We start from the raw sequence: 19,729 nt of genomic DNA on the forward strand, positions 1-19,729 counted from the left end.
CAGTGTTTTATTATTTACTTAGTGTGTATCTGTGCAAGAACCGGCTGCAGGAAGTATTACAAATAGTATCACCGTAGCGAACACATATTTTAAACTGTATCAAACCTCGTTAAGGTCAGTGGCACAAAGAAGTGCTGATATGACTTAGAAAATACTTTATTTCAAACTGTAGTTACTTTTAAATGACCAAGCAGAGTTTCCATGAGTTCTTCCACCTTATTCCCTGTGTTTGTAACATTTTGCTTTTCTCATCTGTGTTAAACTGTAACAGAGTAGTATCAAACTCACTGGAGAATTTCAGCAGTAATTTATACACGTATCTATAAACCTCAGAAGTGCTGGTTTAGCATCTGTTTAATAGCCGATTTTTTTTATTCTGTTCAGCTCAATGATATAACTTTACATATTGCTTTTCTATATACTACTTGTAATAATGGTATTTTAAATAAAGTGTCTTGTGGATTTTTGGTATTGTAAACATTTTGTACTGGTTAATATTAAGAGACATCTTGATTTGACTTTCTCCAACGAAACGCAGACACTCTACAGCTGCCAGGACGAGTTCTTTACATGGTTATTTGTTATAGAATTGGGATGAGACCCAGGCAAGACCCCACTTCAGGTTAGTTAACATGAATTTTAGTGCTTTTGTCCATTGCTCCTCAGAGTTAAATTGCGTTTTAATAGAGTAAGAGCCGCCACTGCCACCTGTATCTTCGATCTTCCCTTTCTCCACGTCCATCCTGTGTCACACACAAGGTTTTATTAGCGCATTACCATTGCAAACGTTTAATCTCAGTACGACATCAAATACTAAAATCCACATCTGACATTCCTATTATTCTGTGTAAGGATACTTTGTTTTTAAAGGAAATCTAGCAAGCCTCAGATCTTCACCCGAGGAACTAGCTTGAAATTTCAGTTCTGTTAAGAGCAAATATGGTAATCCTGCACGTTATACAGATGATTCCAGAAAGACAGGACTGAAACAGCAAGCAGTGCTGTAGGCTGCTCCAGAGGCTGGTCAGTGTTGCACAGGACAGCACACCAGGCCTTAACGTGACACGTTATGTAGCAACACTCACCTATAAGGCAAACAAAACCGAGTTTCGCCTTTTTCCACTTCCTCTTTGAATTGCTGCACGCAGTCCAGGAAAGCCACCATTGCATGATCAAACTTATTGTCCCAGAAGAACCTCAGGCCTCCAGAACAGTACAAGGGGAGTTCCTGAAAAAGAGATTTGTTTCAGGCACCCCAAACGCTCCATTTTAGATACTGTCACTGCAGCTCTTTAGTCCTGTGCGAGGCTTAAATTTGTCATAGGATGCTTAGAAATGGTTTGTGGCACGTAGTAGCGGGACTTGTTTTGTGCAAAGAGCCTACTGCGTGCAGGCCTGGGTTCCTAGTGACCAACAGCCTCCCAAATCACTGTATCTCTGGCCAGCTGTGGTCAAGTTCAAGAGCCCTGTCACATTTTAATGCTGCTGGATGGCAGAATGACTGGCTTGATACAGGATAGAGTGAGACGTTGCTACGGGCAGCCAGCTCTCCTGTACTGTATATTCATAAAGAGCTGAGCTTGCCTTCTGCGTCCCCAGCATGACCAGGGCTCTGGGGCATTCAAGGTCAGCGTCCTCCAATTCACACAGAGTCTCTTACCTTTGATTTGTCCGCGAGGGACTCTAAATACGAGTGGTTGCCGTACGGTACCAGGCGGTATCTGAAAGGAGACAGGATTCACAAGCAGATGAGTCCAACTGCCTTTATCTGGGTTGTAAGTGAAGTTTGTATTACGTTGGATATACCTTTGAAATTTCAGGCCCATTTTGTTAGCGAGGGCGTGTAGCAACAGCACGGTCTGCCCCCAGGCAGCATTGATCTCATTCCATTCTACAGGAACACTGGGGAGGCGGCCAAGTCTGAAGTTATTTATTGTGCCAAACTGACCACTGTGCCTGCGATAAGAAGAATTATAAATAAACACACTGGGGCAGGACCAGCTTCTAACACAGCTAACCAAACAAGGGCCGTGTACTGAACAGTTACGGAACGCACGCTGCTAACCAAGCAGAAGGAGGGTTTGGGGGCTGTGGCTAAAAAGCATTTATAAATACCAACCACTTGTTTATAACAGTTAAAGAAAAAAAAAAAACAAAACAACAACCAAACCTAAGAAATCCCCCCCAGCCAAACACCCAAACCCCTGAGCTACCTGCTCCGTGAAGCCTGACATTAAAGCGTTACCATTGGCTCACACACTGGGTCTCGGTTCGTTAACAGGGTTTGTGGAGGAGCCATTTCAGTCTACTCAGAGATCTACACGGTGTTGCAAACCTCTCTCAGCTGACGCTGTTGACAGCTGCGGCCACCTGCTTTGTTGTGTGGCAACTATGACTTCAGCAGCACCTTTTCTGTCCAATGCAGTCTTACTTAAACGGCCCTAGGCTGCATATTCTTAGCAAACTGACGCGGTTTTCCAGCATCTGCATTACCAGATGTGAAAGGTTGCATTAAACACGTTGGTTTTCTTTAATTTATCCAATTGCATCTGGGCATAGCGCATTTGGTTGTCCACACTTTTCAGCTCGTCATCTAGCTCCAGTTGTTGCCTCTTGAATTCACAATATTCTTTCTGATACCTTTTAATAAAAGCAAGACAGGAAATGTTAAGTACAGGCATTTAGTGACTGCTCCTAGGGCATTCTAGTTCTTTTTTTAGTCTAGCCCATTTTGCAAAAAGTAAGCCACTTGCATCTGAGCATTATTGACAGGTTTCTCCGCGCTATCATCTCATTTATGTTACCTAAAATCCCTGCCATAAGCTGCAGTTGAGGTTCACTCACTGAGCTTCCTCCTGTTCCAGCCGCTCTGCCTCTGCCCTGACTCTCTCAAAGTCTTCAGCCACAGTCTTGCGGTTCTTCTCAACGTCCTCCAGCTCCTGAATCAGCTGCTCTTCCTCCAGCGCAAGTTCTTTCAGTTCCATTTGCAGTTTCTCCTTATCATCCTCATTCATTTGCTCCAGTATCTCCAGGCATCTCCTAAAGGAGAGCAACAGGATTACCAAAACAGGGATCCTGGGAAGCCCCCACCACTGACAGCCCCCAGTTCGGCGACAGCCTGCAAACGCGAGCAGAAGCACAAGCGGGGACTCGAGCGTGCGTGCACCTCTCGTTCATCCCAGGCTCTCTGTGCTGATCCTGCGCTGCGGGTCAGGAACGCACGCAGGGGAACAGGGGGGCTAGACGGTGACCAAGGATCTGTGACTGCCTGTCAGCAACTGTCTCTGTGACGCCCTCGATCGCCTGGGAATGCTGCCACACGGGCAGCGTGGGCAGGCGGCACCAGTCGTTCTGATGGGCTCACAGTCTTCAGCTGGAGAAGCTGCATGCCACAGGACTCTCAAAAATAAGTTTTTCATTTCGTTCAGACAAAGAAAACCCCAAGCACTGAAGCTGGGGACATCTCTTACGGACCAGGGAAAGTCAGATCAGGGCCGTATTCCTTCCCTAGGCTTCAAGCTAAAGCAACTTGGTCTTGGGTCACCTCCAGACCACTCACTTGTAGTTCTGGCACTCGTTCTCCGTAATGTTAAGCTGTGTGTCTAGTTGGTCCAGCAGAGTGTCCGTGCATTCCTCACACAGGGGGTGATCCACATCCGTCTGCCCAGACATAATGTCAAAGAGGTCGCCGGTGACCTGCAGGAAGAGCTCACCATTAGCTCCAGCGACGGCACAGGCAGCTGCTGGCTGGTTTTCAGCAGGTGGGCTTGTGCTTCTTCAGTTGGCAAAGTAATTTTTTGCAGATCAGATCTTGATTTAAAATAAGCCAGCTTTACCAAACTACTCACCAACAACAGTACCGGAAGACCAGCGCTACGGGAGACTTTGCAGTTTAATCTTGCAGAGCATCTGGAAAAACTGATGCCCCGTTCAAAAGCACCAGAGCTTACCAGCTGGTGTAAAACTTGCCTTCAGTCTCCGGCTGAGGTTTTCCATCGTGCCGCCATCTGACGCCTCTCCGATCAGCGTAAAACTGTTGGCGCTCTCTGTTGACATCATTCTTGGAAAGAATTTTACGGAAAGCTGAGTGCCAAGGGTCTGGGGGAGGCAGGTGTGGTGCTAGCCTTAAAGCTGAGCCTAGATCGGGAGTCGGGAAGGACGGACACGCAGGATGCACCCGCGGGAGGACGGGGCAGCCCGCGCCTCTGCCAGGACAGCATTAAGTCATAGCTACGAGCAGCGTCCTGAGTGCCGTGCCCGGGATTTACGTGCCCCCAGATGGCCTTGCCACTCGCTGGGGGCCCGGTGCCGCGGGGTCCCCCGGGGCAGGCTCCCAAGGGGACGCACCCAGCGGCTGTCCCTGCGGCAGGGCCCGGGGGCTCGGGTTGCCCGGCGGGGACTGTGGGGGCCCTGCCCAGCGGGGGCCGTACCTGGCCGGCGGGATGAACCTCCTGGACACGCCATCCTGCCGGTTCTCCGCGAAGGCCTCCTGCGGGCACAGGGACACCGTCACCGCCGGGGCCCGGGAGGGGATGGGGGGGGGGGGAAGGCCCCGCCGCCGCGCTCCGCCGCGCCGTACCTCCGTCAGGGCGCTCTCCTCCTCGGGCGCGTCCCCGGGCCGCGCGGGGGCGGCGGTCAGCAGCGGGGCTGCGGGAGAGGAGGCGTCACCCCGGGTCAGGCCTAGCCCCGCGGCCCGGCCCCGGCCCCCCGCCCGCCCCGCCGGTACCGGTCAGCTCCTGGATGGTGAGGCGGTCCAGGATCTTGAAGGAGGTGTCGAGCTTCAGCGGCTGGCTGCAGCGCTGGCACACGAAGCTGACCTGCGTGGTGCAGGCGGGCGGGCGGCTCCCCTCCATGCCGCCGGCTCAGCCCCGCGCCCGCTCCGCCATCGCCGCGCGCCGGATGTGACGCACGCGGCAGGGCACGGTCCTGGCAGGGGTGTAAGCGCCGCGGCCGCCATTTTCCCTCCGCCTCGCCCCGCTCCGTGTGAGCGGCCAGGACCCGGCGGGACGCGTGCGCGGGGTCACGTGGGCGGCGGGCGCGCGCCCCATTGGCGGGCGCGCGGCGTGAGGTCAGTTCCGGTGGCGGCGACGCCGGTGGTGGGGCAGGCGGCAGCGCGGCCCCGCGCCAGACCCGCAGCCGGACCCGCCCGCCGCCGCCATGGCCTCGCTGCTCAAGGTGGACCCGGAGGTGAAGCTCAAGGTGCGCCCTGGGCGCGGCCCGCCCCGCCCCGCCGCCGCAGCTCCCCCACCCCCCCGCCGCCTCAGCGGCCCCGCCGGGCCGGGCCTCGGGGCCCCGCCGCCCCGCCCCGGCCGTGCGGGCGGCCCGCCCCGCCGGGCCCCCCCGGCCCCGCCGCTCCCCCGCGGTCTGGGCGGGAGCGCCCCGCGGCCGCCCCCGAGCGGTGCCCCGGCGGAGGGGGCCGCGGGCCGGGCCCGTGCGGCGCGGGGGATCTGCCGCCCCGCAGCCAGCCCTGGCGGGAGCCGCGGGTTTCCCGTCCCCCCGCGCCTTCCCTCGCCGTTCCGCCCCGGTCTCCTGAGTGCTGCCCGCGCAGGCGAGACCCGCGGGGAGCGGCTTGTGCCGCCCCTTGGCGGCCGCCGCTCGGTGCTCGCGGGCTCTCCCGGCCCGTGGGGGGCAGAGCCGCGCTGGAGCCGCGGGGCTCGGGCCGTGGCGGAGCTCCCGCACCCTCAGGGCGCGGTGGGGCCGTGGCTGAGCTCCCGCATCCGCAGGGTGCAGCGGGGCCGTGGCTGAGCTCCTGCATCTCTGGGGCCGCGGCTGAGCTCCCACATCCTCAGGGTGCGATGGGGCTGTGGCTGAGCTCCCACATCCGCAGGGCACGGTGCTCGGCTCGTGCTGGGCCCCGCTCTTTTGGAAATGACTCTGAACTGTTGTTGGCTTTTTTCCTTCCGCAGGTTGACTCCTTCAGGGAGCGGATCACGAGTGAGGTGAGGAGCATCTCTCTGCCGCTGCCCCAGAGTGTGGTAGCGCAGCAAAGAGGCCGTTCGGCCGTATCTTTCTGATGGGATTGACTGCGATTTGGGCCTCTCCTGGAAGCTTAGTGGTGCTCAGTGCCAGTTATAAACTGGAGCAAGGTTACTGGGCCTCATGGCTCTCCTGGCATCTTGGCTTAGCGTGACGGTTGGCAGTAGGCAGATCTTACGTTCTCTCCTGTTTCCTGCCTTTGGACAGTTGATTTCTGCGGCATTCTTGCCTATTAGCGGGAACTTCGTGGCGTTGTTTCATGTCATTGTCTTGTCCTTTCTCAGGCTGAAGACCTGGTGGCAAACTTTTTCCCAAAGAAGCTGTTAGAACTCGATGGGTTCCTTAAGGTAAGGGATACAGATGACATATACTTTTTCATTTGCAGCTAGAAGTTGAAAGCCATGTGGCAGGTCTTGTCCCACGCATTTTATTGTCTGTTTCACCTTGCTACGAAGACCCGAAGCAGTGGCTTGGTTGCTTGCATGCATTTGAGCACTGCTAGCTCTAGAGGGTGTGCTTCCTTTTTCCTTTTTCTTTGTGTGATCACCACATTTATCTTTTCTGCGTATTTGGCAACTTTGGGCCGTCCTTTGCGATGCTGTGGTCTCACAGGAACCCCAGTGCTGCAGACAGTTGATAGCTTTGATAGCAGTCTGGAGCTGGCACTTTGCTCTTGGGTGGGGGGAGGTCTTGTCACAAGCCTATTGTTATAGATTTTTTTAGGGTTTTTTTTCACTCATCCTTGCTTTATAGTTGGATAAGGGGGAGGTCTGAATCTTTTGTCTTCTCGTTGTGTTTGGTGTGGCTGAACTTATTAGTTCATAATTAAATAACAAAAATCCTCTTTATTTTCCAGGAGCCTATCCTGAATATTCATGATCTCACTCAGATCCATTCAGACATGAACCTCCCAGTGCCTGACCCAATTCTTCTCACGAACAGCCATGATGGACTGGATGGGGTAAGGTTACTCTCTTGGCTGTGATCCCTGTTTCTGTTAATTAAAACTGCATGGCTTGCTGTGTGCTGGAATAGGGCATTCTTATTAATAACATGCTATGGCTCTCCCAAAGGCTTTTAGGAATTGGTCTCTCGAGCTTGGGAAGTCTGCTGGAGGTAACGCTGTGCTCTGCAGCCCTCCTTTGTTTTTAAGGAAGAATGGTTAGAAACCAGGAGCATAGCAGAGGCTCTAAAATTTTCCTTGTTTCCTTTACAACACTGTTACAGCTTACGACTAGTTTGTGAGTAAAACGTTTTGTATATTTTAGCCAAATATGAAAAAGAGGAAGCTGGAAGACCGCGAAGAGACCTTTCAGGGTAAGAGTCCCCAAGTCTCTTGTGTTGCTGCCTGCCCCCTGAACCAGTGCACCATACCTTAGGGATGTGAAATCAGTTGAACCCCGCTTGACCTGTCCTGACAGCGGCTGCTGCTTGTGCTAGCCCGTTCCCACAACCTCTCAGAGCCTGACCTACAGACGTTCTGTTGTGGAGGAGTCAGGTTCCACCTCTTAAAAGCATAATTAGGACTTCTCTCATAGATATAAGTAGTACTTGCTTGAGCTTGGCCTGCTGACAGAGGCAGCTGATCTCCCTGTGGCTCTGTGCTGAAAGCTCTCCTTGTCTGGAGGAAGATACCAGGCTTTGGATTAAGCTGAGGCAGAAACAGCTCATACATGTGCATCAGGAAAATCCTTTGTGCCCAGCCTCAGCAACCTAGAGCTCTTCAGCTCTCATCTCCACTCCGTGTTTTCTCTTTTCCTTCCTTTGTGGTAACCGCTGTTATCCCACATCAAATTTCACCTTCCCCACAGGTTAGCTGTAGCCTGGATCAGTGTCCACTGCTAGCCTTTGCAGGAGATAGGACACTTGGGTGGACGTTCGGTCTGATCCCCTGGCGCAGCTGTTCCTACGCGTTGCTAACGCCAGGTGTTTTTCTGCTGTGCCGCTAGGTACCAAAGTGTTCGTGATGCCCAATGGGATGCTGAAGAGCAACCAGCAGCTGGTGGACATCATTGAGAAAGTGAAACCAGAAATCAGGCTGCTTATCGAGAAGTGTAATACGGTGGGTATGAGCGCTGGAGCAAGCGGAGACGGTAGGATGCTTTTGCTCCTGGAGAGGCAAAGCTGCTCTGGGCAGAAAGAGCAGCCCCCTCTATCCTGTAGGCAAGGAGAGGCAGGATTTGTATAGCAGCGCCTGAAACTGGCTAGGAGGTAGTTTTAGGGAAATTATGTTTTTCTGAGCCCTCAGGGAGCTCTGCAGCTCACCTGGAGGAGGAGGTCTGTCACACAGGCCTCCTTGAGGCTTTTCTTCACCCTTCTTTGTCACAGACACCTGCCGAGAGCTTCCCATGGGAAGCTGGGCTTGTGGGGTGTCCCAGCTGTGGTGGGGAACGATCCCCTTGGGAGTGCTGCATGAGCATGAAGGACATGAACTGTGGGGCAAAGGCAGAGTCCTGGAGGGGTTGGTAAAACTTCTGAGAAAAAGAGACCTTTGTGGAGGTGTTGGTGTTGATCAGTGTTGTGATCTCTCCACCACAGGTCAAAATGTGGGTGCAGCTTCTCATCCCCAGGATAGAAGATGGAAACAACTTTGGTGTTTCTATTCAGGTAAGGCACCGCTGGCTCTGTGCCCTGCTGCAGGAGAGTGCCGTGCTCCAGGGACGACAAGGGTCTCTTGGGTTCCTCTGAATCTTTCATTTGATGGTATCCAACAGCTGCAGTCGTGGGGTTGGGTTAGGTTTTAGAACCCAAACCTGAGCTTGATATGGCAGGGCTGAGACATGTTGCTTTGGGAGCCCTGACGGCCAGTTGCATTCTCCTGAAGCTAATTAATGGCTTCGTTGTCTTCCCTGCAGGAGGAAACAGTTGCTGAGCTTCGAACTGTGGAGAGCGAGGCAGCATCCTACCTGGACCAGATTTCTAGGTAGGCACGCAAGAACAGACCTTTTTTGGGGGATCCCCTTGGAAAAGGAAAGTGTTTGGGGAAGGTCCCCCAGCTTTTCTAGGGCAGCTTGGGCCCGACAAAAACCTTGGTGCTATTTGTCTGACCTTGAGTCTCTCCCTTTTCCTACCAGATATTATATCACAAGAGCAAAGTTGGTTTCCAAAATAGCCAAGTACCCTCATGTGGTAAGTAAGCAGGGAGGTGGAGATTTACGTGTTACACGCTGCTGCTCTTTGGGCTGCTTCATCACTGTCCTTGAGCTGAGCGTCCTGGGGAAAAGGGAGGATGGTAAACGGATGCAGGACACCTGTGTTAGAGGAGAGCAAGATGAAGGGGGGGTTCCTTTGTGGATGGTAGGACCTTCACTTGGTGTCTGGGAGGCACAGCTGAGCTCGGGCCGCTCAGCCGTGTGTCTGCTCTCTGTAGGAGGACTACCGCCGCACAGTGACAGAGATCGACGAGAAGGAGTACATTAGTCTGCGCCTGATCATTTCAGAGCTGAGGAATCAATATGTAAGTGAAAAACCAGAGCTCACGCTGGCTCCCCGCACAGCAGTGGAGAGAGCCCTTTTGATCCTGCTGCTGCTTTTCCCTTTTCCTATGAGTACGCTTAGTCCTGGTCCTGCTCCGCTTTGGCTGTAACAAGAAGAGCCTTTCCACCATCTCCTAGAGATGCGGGTGTCTCCAGCTGAAAGTTCACAAGAATCTAGCACAAAATACTCCTTCCACCTCTGTGGGAACCTGTGATCCTAAACTTTTTGTGCAGTACCGGCCATTCCTGGGGGTCTGTAAAGGAATCTTTTTCAGCGTTACACGCAGTGGCTTCTGTAAAGCCTGGCTGAAGGAAGCCCTTATCTTAACTGGGGGTGTGATTGCACGCAGGGGCTGAGGGTAGTGCTGAGGTGAGCTGTGTTGCTGTTGTAACCAGTGCTCACTGTGAGAGCTGAACACTGGATGACTTCACCCTTCTTGTCTGAGTCCTGTTCTCCCTTTTTGCAGGTCACTTTGCATGACATGATCCTTAAAAACATTGAGAAGATCAAGAGGCCTCGGAGCAGCAATGCTGAGACCCTCTATTAAGTGTCAACGTTTGAACTTGAGAACTGTTCAGTCAACTAAAGACCGTCATTGCCTTGGTTTGTTACGTGACTATCGAGATGGGAAACTGGCTGGAAATAGTATCGCATTCTTAGTTAAACTCTAAAGAAATTCTCGCCTAGTTTTGTGATTGGTTTTGTTCAGGTCTCAGGAGCTTTCCCTCCCTCCAGTAATGTAAAGAGAAGGCCGTGCTACTTTGGGGTGCCCTAGAGGCTACTGCAGAGTAAGAGCACCAGCCAGGCAGGAACATTCCTTCATGCCTTTTCCTACCTGGGTAGGAACGACACTAGAGACCAAGCCCTTGTCCTGTCCCATCTCTTGGCTGGAGGCTTCACTGGGGGTCTCCAGGAATGGGGCAGACAGTCTGCAGCACGAGAGCAAGCCCAGGTGCTGGTGCAGAGGCGGAGAAGCTCGCTCTCCTCGCTGCTGGCTGTAGCTGGGCCCCTCTGCCGCTGGTGTTCTGCACTGACCCATTGCAAAGCCAGGGGACCCTGCCCCTTCGGGGCTGGTGGCAGCAGCCGCGCTCCCGAGCTGCTGGGCAGTCTGCACTCCTTTTCTGGCGCTCTTCTGACTCAGCAGAGCCTGCCCCATCTGTCTCTGCCTTGTCAGTTCTGGCTGGATCAGTGCACAGGGCGAGGTGGTGCTTGAAACTAGGGCTGGTTGCTGTCCTGGCTGGTCTGAGCTCAGGTGGCTTCCGCTCCTATTTGTGATTTGACTAGAGCCACTTTCTTGGCTCAAACCAACGTGACTTGACATACGTCCCAGTGCCCCTTCAGCATGAGATGCTTTTGCCCGGGCTGAGGGAAGGGAGGGGCCAGAGGTCCGACACTGAAGTCCTGATAGTCTCTGCACATGGTCACCCTGAGACCCGCTGTCCCCTGGCAGTGCTCCCCACTGCCTGGGCAGAGCAGGCCAGCTGTGGCAGTTGGTGCTTGGGGGTGAGGGTGGCTGATCCCCACCCAGGACCATTTGCAGACCTTGTAGTCTTTCCCCTGCAAAGGGCACGCTCGTGTGCCTGGTGACTCCTCTAAACCGCTGGAATGTTTCATGGTCCATTGCAAACCCTTTTGGAAATGACTGGTTGTGTTGCGTCAGTTTTTGTGTGTGGCAGGTGGGCCCATAACACTGCAGGCTCCAAAAATTTCTTATTTATAGTATTTCTACTTAAGTCCCCTATTCAGGGAACGTTAAATCAATTGTTTCAGGAACCTTGCTGTTTCCTGGGTCTCACTGTTACACCTGTATATTCTTATTGTGCAGTAGCCTTAATAGTTGTGTTAACCTCATTGTAACAACAGTGACAAAATGAATTAACTTTCTACCCTTTTTTTTTTCTTTTTTTTTTTTTTTTTTTACTTTTTGTTTCTCCTGCTTCCCCATCTAAGAGCCATGTTGTCTCTTGCTGGTTTCCCAGGGATTTGCCCAGAGTGTGGTGGGCTGCTGGCCCTTGCTATAGGCTCTTCTGTTGTTGTTTGTAGTTAAGTCAACTCTTAGTCTTCCCGCTAATAAATATTCAGTAACAAACCAACTGCGTTCTCGCTGCTGTCTGGGAGCAGCACTTCCCCTTGTGTTTCTTTGTATTGATTCCTTTTAATTTGTTTGGCTCTCTTTGCCAGATGAAAGTATGTAAACTTTTACCATGTCAAGAAATTAAAATAAGGTGCTTGGAATTCTTTTAAGGTAGCCCCTTGTGTGTGATGCTGAGCTCTTAGGCTGCGCAGTGTTAATGTCTGTTCTGGTCCTCTCTTTCTCACATCCAGTTGGTCCTTCCCTGCATTCTCCTCATTCCTCTTTCTGACTGCCTTGTAAAATGCTATGCACTGCTTCATCAGTCGTTTCTATTCCTTTCGCATGCCCTATGCTGGGCCCACGGTCTTGGGTTTAACGCGAGCAGTCCCACCTCAACCCAGTGTGTGGGACTCGGGCTGTCTCGGTTAAAGTAGCCACGAGAGATTTGTGTGGTGATTTGTGTGGTGCTCGCTACGCCCGCGGCCTGCTCGGGGGCTGCTCCTGCCCCCCTGCCGAGCAGCGCTGTCCTGGGGTGCGTGTGTTGGGCGCGTGGTCCGTGACTCTTGGCCGAAGGAAATGCAGGCTGCCCTGCAGCCCCCCGCAGCCAGCGGCCCCCGCTGTGCCCAGCGGATCGTTCTCGTTCTTGGTGTGCTTCCTCCCGTTCCTGCTGTGCCACAGCCCAGGGTGCGGAGGCCTCTCCGGTGGCGCTCCGGTCCCCGTGCTGCTGGGGTGCAGGCAGCCTGCTCCCCAGGACAGGCAGAGTACAGCGCCCGGCTGGGGCTTGGCCCCTTCCTGGGCACGGTGCTGCCAGCTGGGGCCCATGCCAGGCCCCGTGCGCCCACCGCAGACTGGGGCTCCTGCCTGGCATGGCCACCCTCCATCTCTTCTTCTGCTGAGAAGCAGGAGCAGCCACTCGCAGTTCCCTGCCCCACGGTGCATCCCACGGCGTGGGAGAGCCCGGCTGGTGGGGCGGCGGGGGTCGAGCTCGAAATGGGTCACTGGTGGCCAAGACGGCTGGAGCCAGAGCCTGGAGGAGGGAGTGTTGCTGGCAGGACTGGATGTGGTGTGGCACGAGGGCTTCCTCCTCGCCACAGCCGGAGGGAACTGAGCTCCCAGGAGGCCTGTGCCCGCAGTCCTGCGGGAGGACGGAGCATCTAGGACCGTTGTCTTGGCAGGTGTCGGCAGGGAGTGTGGTTCATCCGCAGGAGCAGGGGAGGGTGTGTTGTCTGCCATCGTCACCCCTCGGCCTCAGCGCGGTGTTTCCGCTTTGCTCTCCAGGAGAGGTGGCAGCGTGCCGGCAGGGCTCGAATTCCCAGGTTCTTCAGACATCCCAGCTCATACGCAGTGACCGTTAAAGCTTTGAGAGGAAAATAAAGGCACAGCAGTTGTGTGCTAGACGCAAACGCTGCCAGAAACGCAGCCGGCTTGGGTAAGGGTCAGGCAGTTTCCGCTGTTTGGTTTCACACAAGCTGACCCTGCGAGGTGAGAGAATGGGAGCGGGACTTCTCCGAAGTCTGAGGGACTTACCCGTGTCAGGAGAGTTGGCGAGGGGTTTTCTGTGCCGTGCTGTACCCAGCTGTCTGGCAGTCGCTGACTCCAAGTTTCCCTGAGCCAAAAGCTCTCTCTGTCTCTGCTTTGGGTTTCTATAAATTTCAGAGGCTATTTTTTACCATCTCTACCTTTCTGCGTGAGTGAAAACCAGTACGGATGGGCGGTCCTTATAAAGGCAACGGTGCAGCCAAGATAAACACCAGTAGGATGTGACTTCTCCGTCTTAGATGTGGGGCAGAGTGATGGGCTCATCAGGCTGGGGAGCTGAGCTGTGGGAAGAGGTGCGTGCACCAAACAGGTCATAAACAAGTTATGCTACTGTTAGCGAGACGTGTAATTTTTTTAAATTCTAGGTTAGGTTTAAGCTGCTTCAGGCTTCTTTTGGAAGAGGTACACAAGCAATTCAGTGGTACGTGTGGCCCTTAAAGATCCCCCATCGCTTTTCATCAGGAAGGTATTGACACAGGTTTCCTCTGCAGGCGCAGTTAATTACTCTGCTTCCTGAAATTCCTCCTGCAGGATGGAGCTGGGTTTAGGGCTGTTCTGTTCTTCCAAACCGCAGCTCCCAGGAAGTGCAGGCTGGTTCTTGTGTTGCTTGTAATAAGCTTTAAAAGTCCTCAGCTTGAAAAGTACGGCAGAAATGGTCAGTATTAAATGGTGTGGCGTTAGCCATGGCATCCGTGGCTCACGTCCTGGAGCAGGGCAGGGGCAGCGCAGAAAGCTGAGCTCACGCCATCCGTGTCCTGCAGGCCTGGGGTGTGTGCTGTGGGTTGGTTTGTCATGGCGATGTCATTACAGGTTAGGGTTTCTATTTATTTATTTTTTTTTTTTCCCCCCAGCCACCCAGCATGCCCAGAACTAGGAGTGTTCCCACACTTTATTTTTCAAATGTCTCCCAGGCAAGCTGCAGGGTTGAGTTGTGATTTGTGGGGCGGGAAGGCCCGTGGAGTTTCTCCAGATCTCCTAAACTACTGCTGTGCTGCTTAGAAAATGACCATCTGTAATTGCAGCCTACGCCTTGACTTTCTGGGACATGGGATGCAAAACCCAGAGGCGAAGTCCAACCTTGACTGATCTGCTCTTTTTGTACTTCTTAAAGGAAGCAGCGGTGTGAGCGTTGCGTGTGGCTCAGAGGGGCGTGCGGTGGTCTCGGCTCAGCCGTGTAGGTGTGTGCTGCAGCAGAACGCTTGTGAAATTCCTGGGAGGCAAGAGGTATGTGCTGGCTCCGCTGGAAACCTGAACTGGGGCAACGGCGCTTCCTCTCCGAGCGAAATGGGCGCCGCGTTCCAGGCTTGCACCAAAAGGGAATTTTTCTTTCAAGCCTCAGCCCCAGTAATCCTCGAAGCCTCGTTGGCTTCCTGGGTTGAAAGACGGACTTGGAAGTCAGCGCCGCTTGGCTTAATGTGGTGCTGCTTGGGGGCACCTGATTCTGGCGCTGGAGGCCGGTTGAAAGTCGACGGGAGCCTCTGGGACCTGTAGCTGTTGCATCCCGTGTAGCCAAGGCTCTTACCTGTCCTGCCTCTCCCCGTTGCTTGTGTCTGTGCCGCAGTGAGCCCCTCTCCTGGCACAGCAGCCACGTGAAGCGGCTGCCGTGACCCTGCAGGCTTTGCTGGCGCGATGGCCGGTGAGGCGGCGATGACGTGGCCTGGCACAGAGGGGACGTGCGTGTCCCCGGCCTCCGCAGCTGCAGCCTGGGCTAAAGAAGGCTGAGGCTGCCAGCGGTGGTGAGGATAATGGAGTGTGTCCTATGGCAACGTGGCCGCCTGCCTGCCAGTGTGGTGGCTGGTAAGCACGGCCGGAGGACCGCAGAGGGCAAGACCGGCTGTGGAGGAAGAACTGGAGGCAGTGCTGAGGCTGCGGGGGGGCTGTCTCCCACCAGGAAACTCTGACGGGAGGAGGCGAGAAGGCCAGGGTGAGGTGAGGTGAGGTTGGCAGCAGGAGTGGAAATGCTGGGTTGCATCTCCAGCTCTGGTTCTCTTGGATGCCTTGTGCTTCTCAGCACCAGCTCAGGGACAGGCAGGGACTGTAGCAAACACAGTGCGTCTTGCCTACCCCAGGCATCTGCCGCGTGGCAGGATGGAGCACCGAGTCCTGCTTGGCCACCTCCTTCTGCCAAGGCCTTTCAGCAGTTCAGCAGTGCTGAGAGCAGCAGGGACCTCTGGCAGGGGTGGCGGGGGGCGGTTGTCCCAGCCTTTGGTAGAAGTCCTGGGGGTGGCCGCTCAGCCTGGGCAGCAGAAGCCCGGCAGCGCTGCGCCAGCAGGCATTGCCATCGCCTGCCTGCTTGGGTGCCGCCGGCTGCGGGAGGTTTGATCCTCGAGGGAACTTCGCCGGAGCTGCCCCTCAGTATATCTTTGAATCGGAGGCAGAGACAAAAGCGGCGTGATCCTTTTCTGGTGGGATGCTGAGGGATTCATTAGTTCGTAGCTGCTCAGAGGTGCAAACTAAGAGCTGGTTGTTCACAGTGCATTGGGGCCTGAGTCTCATCCTCAACTGCATCTCTCCGTCCCTGCCAAAGTTTTTCTGCTACTACACAGATGGATGTGTTTTCAGCAAATGTGGAAGATTTAAAAAAATAAAATAAAATGTAACTCCAAGCTTGGAATCATGCTGCCAGGGAGAATGTTTACAAGGAAGCAGCTTGCTAAACAAGGCAATTCGGTGAGTTGCAAAGAGGTGAAATTCTACAGTGTGGCAACAATTCCCAGCTTGTCAGAGCCTCACAGTGGTCCCAGCCACCTTGGGCTGGCTACAGGATCTTCGTTTTTACAGGCAGCCTCAGGAAACTAGGTTGGCCTGAAAAAGTAACAGAATTATGTGAAACTTGTCTGAGTCACTGACCCTGCATCTCCACTAGCTCTTTCAGGGCACTGCTTGTAGTGGAGGAAAGAGAAGGCTGCAGCTGAGAGAGGAGATCTGCCCTTTCTGGTCACCACGAATTTCAGATCTCCTCCCCTAGCCTCTCCCAGGCTTTTGTACTTTCCGTGCTAATCCATCCAGTGCAGCGTAAACTGACAGAGGCAGCAGCTAGAAACCCTGCTCGGAAAGCTGCTCTGAACGCCCCAGCACCAGGAGCAGACATGAACGTGAAAGCTGTGCTGGTCCTCCTCGTCCTGGCTTTAGCCACGATATTTGCTTTAGTCTGTGTGTTGCTGACCAGAGGGAGGGCCCCCAGCACCTGCCAGCACCAGCCCCCGGAGCAGGATGGCGCCGATGATGGGCAGAGCCTGGTCTTTGCCGACCTGACGCCCGAAGAGCTGGCGCAGGTGGTGCGGTACCTGCAGGGGAACCTCGGGGTGCCGCTGGTCGACGCCTCGCGTGCGAAACCCTCGGACAACTGCATCGCCTCCGTGGACCTGCAGGTCCCCGCCAAGGCAGAGGTGCTGCGGTTCCTGGATGGCGGGGGGGCCCGACCCCCGCGGGAGGCGCTGGCTGTGCTCTACTTTGGGAACCAGCCGGAGCCCAACGTCACCGAGTACGTGGTGGGTCCGCTGCCGACACCGGCGTATCACCGGGACGTCACGGTGCAGAAGTACGGGGGGAAGGTGCCGTATCACCGCAGACCAACGCTGGCTGTTGAATACAAACAGATCGCAGGGTTTTTAAAAACCCAAGTGTTCTCCGCAGCTCCATCTTTCATGCATCAAGTAATGGAGTATGATGGAGCCAATCTAGCAGCCCTGTCGGCGGCTCCACGTGGATTCCAGTCTGGAGACCGTAAGTCCTGGTTCGTTTTGTTTCAGAACGTGAGCGGGTTCTTCGTGCACCCGGTGGGGCTGGAGGTGCTGGTGGACCACAGCAGCCTGGACATCTCCCGGTGGGCGGTGAGCAAGGTGTTCTACAACGGGCAGTACTACAGGGACATGATTCAGCTGGAGAGCGCCTACGTGCAGGGTCGCATCAGCGTGGAGAAGGTGAAGAAGGCACCGCGGGACGGGGACTTCTCGTCCATGAAGCCCCGTGCGCCTTCGGCCGCGCTGTTCCCTTTGCAGTACGAGCCCCAGGGTCCGCGCTACAGCGTCAGGGACAACCGTGTCCTCTTCCAGGCCTGGAGCTTTGCCTTTGGGATGAGCGTGCACAGGGGCCTGCGCCTGTTTGACATCCGACACAAGGGGGAGAGGGTTGCCTATGAAATCAGCGTCCAAGAGGCGCTGTCAGTGTATGGCTCCAACTGCCCTGGAGGGATGTCAACGCGGTACATGGACGGGAGCTTTGGCATCGGGCACTACACCTCCCCCTTGGTGCGAGGCGTGGACTGCCCCTATTTAGCAACCTACCGGGACGTGCACTACCTTGCTCATTCCCAGGTCTCTAGAGTTAGTAAAAGTGCCCTCTGCATCTTTGAGCAGAACCTGGGCTCCCCTCTGAGGCGCCACTACTCCAACCTGCAGTCGCTGTTCTACGGGGGGCTGGTCAACTCTGTTCTGGTCATTCGGTCCATCGCCACCATCGGCAACTACGACTACGTGTGGGACTTCATCTTCTACCAGAACGGGGCCATCGAAGGCAAGGTCCAGGCCACGGGCTATGCGAGTTCATCCTTTCTCCACGGGGATGGCTTGAGATACGGCAATAGGGTTTGGGAGCACACGCTGGGTACGGTACACACCCATTCCATCAATTATAAAGTGGACTTGGACGTTGGAGGTAGGTCTGGGTCTTCCTTTAATGCCTGTTGTTATACTGGTAAACCCTAGAGCTCTGGGGGTTTGACTCTTCGGCTGCAGCGTCCCTAATAACTGGCATCGGAACTCTGCTTTTGCGCTCTCCTAACCTCTTTTTTTCATTGCAAAATGATTTTTGTATGTGTAAAATAGTCAAGGTCGTGGAGCTGAAGGCGGTGGGAATTGTCTGGGAGCTTGGCGTTCAGCCCAGGGAAAGTATGAAAGCTGTGTAGCAGTATAGCCGTGGAAAAATGTTTGTGTTTCCCCGAGGCCTCCCGGCTGGCACGGCGCATGTTGCTGTAGCCACGGCCAGGCAGACACAGCCCTGTTTGCAAGACCCAAGCTCTTGCGCCTGATGCTGATCCTGCTGCTCTTCATGCCTCGAGAAGTCCTTTTTCTATCTCGACTGCCCGGCGTAAAGCAGGGCTGGCGCTCTGCGGGCTGAGCTTGTGCCGCTCAATCCCTGCTTCTCTTTTGAGGAAACACTTGTAAGTTGGATCCTGTCTCTCGGGCTGCAAAGGCGCTGCAGCGAGCCAGTGAATTCCCCCGCTCCTGCACAGAGCCGCAGTTCTTGGCGGCGGATCCTGCAGAGGGTTATTTGAGTCCAGGAGCAGCGCCTTGCCGCACCGCCTGGCTGGGCAGTGAAGTGCTGGCATCCTCCAGGAGGCACAGGGATGCTCTGCCGGGAAGGATGGCTTGGTTCCCCTCAAAGACCGTTCCAGGAAGGTGCAAAGGCACTGGTGGTGCTGGGGGCACAGACTGGCAGCGTTAGGTGTCTTGTTACTGAAACCTGTAAAAGGTGTGTGGGGGAAATATTTTATATCTGCACAGGACCAAAGAGATCGGCGGTAGGCAGTGGGCAGCATCTGCGCCAGCCCGAGGAGAAACGCAGCTCCGCTAACCCGTGCTGTCCCCTGGACTGCGGGGACTAATTGGAGAGCTACTCGTGCCAAGCCGCAGCTGCCTCCTGTGCACGCGTTCGGTCCCAGCATGTGTCCCATCCTGTGCCTGCCTGCGACGCAGTGGTTTGTGTGGCTTTGAAAGGTGCTGCTGCTGTCGTTACAGTCAAACCCCGGGCTGATGCTGGCTCCCTTTCTGTAAGCGAGGCTCAAAAGCGTGCTAAAACACAGTTCCTGCGTGGTGGCAAGATCCTTTTCCGTGACTGCCGTCCCCCTCGGCTCCCTGCTCTGTTGGCAGACCCTGAGCCCAGGCTGCTGCAGAGCGCTCTTGGGAAGAGTCACGTAAAATCCCGGAGTTGTGCCCTGTAGCGAGGGAGGGGAGTCCCGTCCAGAGCTCAGGGCCATGGGGGATGCTCGAGTCATCCTGCAGGATCCCCACCTTCTGAGTGTAGGGAAAGCAAAACTGCAGCGCAGCAAAAACGGGTCTTCTCCCGCACAGGTTTCTTGGATGCTGATCTGAGGCTGGTGTGGGACTCGCAGGGAAAAGGGGTGATTATTCCCTGGCTGGAAGTGAGAATGAAAACAGAAGTTCCTAAAGTAACGTGATCGCAGGAGCGGTAAATCAATCTGGTGCTGTAGGTGGCTTCAGCCCCTCTGCCTGTGCCCAGATTGTCCCCCCAGAAGGGTGTGAAGTGGGCAATGGTCTCTGGAAAGCCACCCGTGCTGCCGGCGATGTGGGGGGCCAGCCTGGCAGGAGCAGCCACCTCACACCACAGTAGGGTGGCCCCAGCCCCCCAGCTCGCCCCCTCCCAGGGGCTGCTCGCTGCTCCCCTTGCCATGGAAGGTCCCCGTGCGGTCAGGAATCCTGGACCTTCTCCTGACAGTAGCCAGCTCTGTCTGTGACAGCTCTGGTCCAAGGATGGTGCCCACTGGAGTGGGGTCGGGATGGGGATGGGGGGGGTCCTGTTAGTCCTCCTGCGGTCCTGTGCGGCTGCTCCCGGTGCTGCCTGGGGTTTGGTGAGCACTGCCCGTGTCTCGGTGCTCCCAGGTCACTTCCCTCAGGGCTGGGAGGGACTTGGAGGCGACAGAGT

The 19,729-nt window shown here is 55.0% G+C and overlaps 3 protein-coding genes across 4 annotated transcripts; 2 read left to right on the plus strand and 1 right to left on the minus strand.

Moving 5' to 3' along the window:
• Positions 1-132: 132 nt before the first annotated feature.
• Positions 133-4,950, minus strand: BECN1 (beclin 1). Of its 2 annotated transcripts, XM_080370015.1 has the most exons (11): positions 4,727-4,939; positions 4,580-4,647; positions 4,431-4,489; positions 3,970-4,060; positions 3,560-3,696; positions 2,845-3,039; positions 2,494-2,640; positions 1,807-1,956; positions 1,661-1,721; positions 1,086-1,228; positions 133-743 (listed from the first exon to the last, which is right to left on the minus strand). In XM_080370015.1, the coding sequence occupies exons 1-11, from the start codon at positions 4,851-4,853 to the stop codon at positions 575-577; spliced, it is 1,347 nt and encodes a 448-aa protein (XP_080226141.1). In that variant the 5' UTR covers positions 4,854-4,939; the 3' UTR covers positions 133-574. The 2 variants fall into 2 exon arrangements, with proteins under 2 accessions (XP_080226141.1, XP_080226140.1); XM_080370014.1 differs by having other exon boundaries at positions 4,431-4,647; positions 4,727-4,950.
• Positions 4,951-5,045: 95 nt separating this feature from the next.
• Positions 5,046-10,134, plus strand: PSME3 (proteasome activator subunit 3). The gene is made up of 11 exons (XM_080370020.1): positions 5,046-5,199; positions 5,907-5,939; positions 6,261-6,323; positions 6,833-6,937; positions 7,245-7,293; positions 7,926-8,038; positions 8,515-8,583; positions 8,832-8,899; positions 9,051-9,105; positions 9,347-9,433; positions 9,920-10,134. Exons 1-11 carry the CDS (start codon positions 5,158-5,160, stop codon positions 9,998-10,000), a joined length of 765 nt encoding a protein of 254 aa, XP_080226146.1. The 5' UTR covers positions 5,046-5,157; the 3' UTR covers positions 10,001-10,134.
• A 149-nt stretch (positions 10,135-10,283) lies between these two features.
• Positions 10,284-19,277, plus strand: LOC308055712 (amine oxidase [copper-containing] 3-like). The gene is made up of 2 exons (XM_080370011.1): positions 10,284-17,722; positions 19,138-19,277. Exons 1-2 carry the CDS (start codon positions 16,156-16,158, stop codon positions 19,242-19,244), a joined length of 1,674 nt encoding a protein of 557 aa, XP_080226137.1. The 5' UTR covers positions 10,284-16,155; the 3' UTR covers positions 19,245-19,277.
• Positions 19,278-19,729: the final 452 nt, after the last annotated feature.

Source organism: Falco punctatus (genome assembly GCF_963210335.1).
Source record: "Falco punctatus genome assembly, chromosome: 19".
NCBI lineage: Eukaryota > Metazoa > Chordata > Aves > Falconiformes > Falconidae > Falco > Falco punctatus.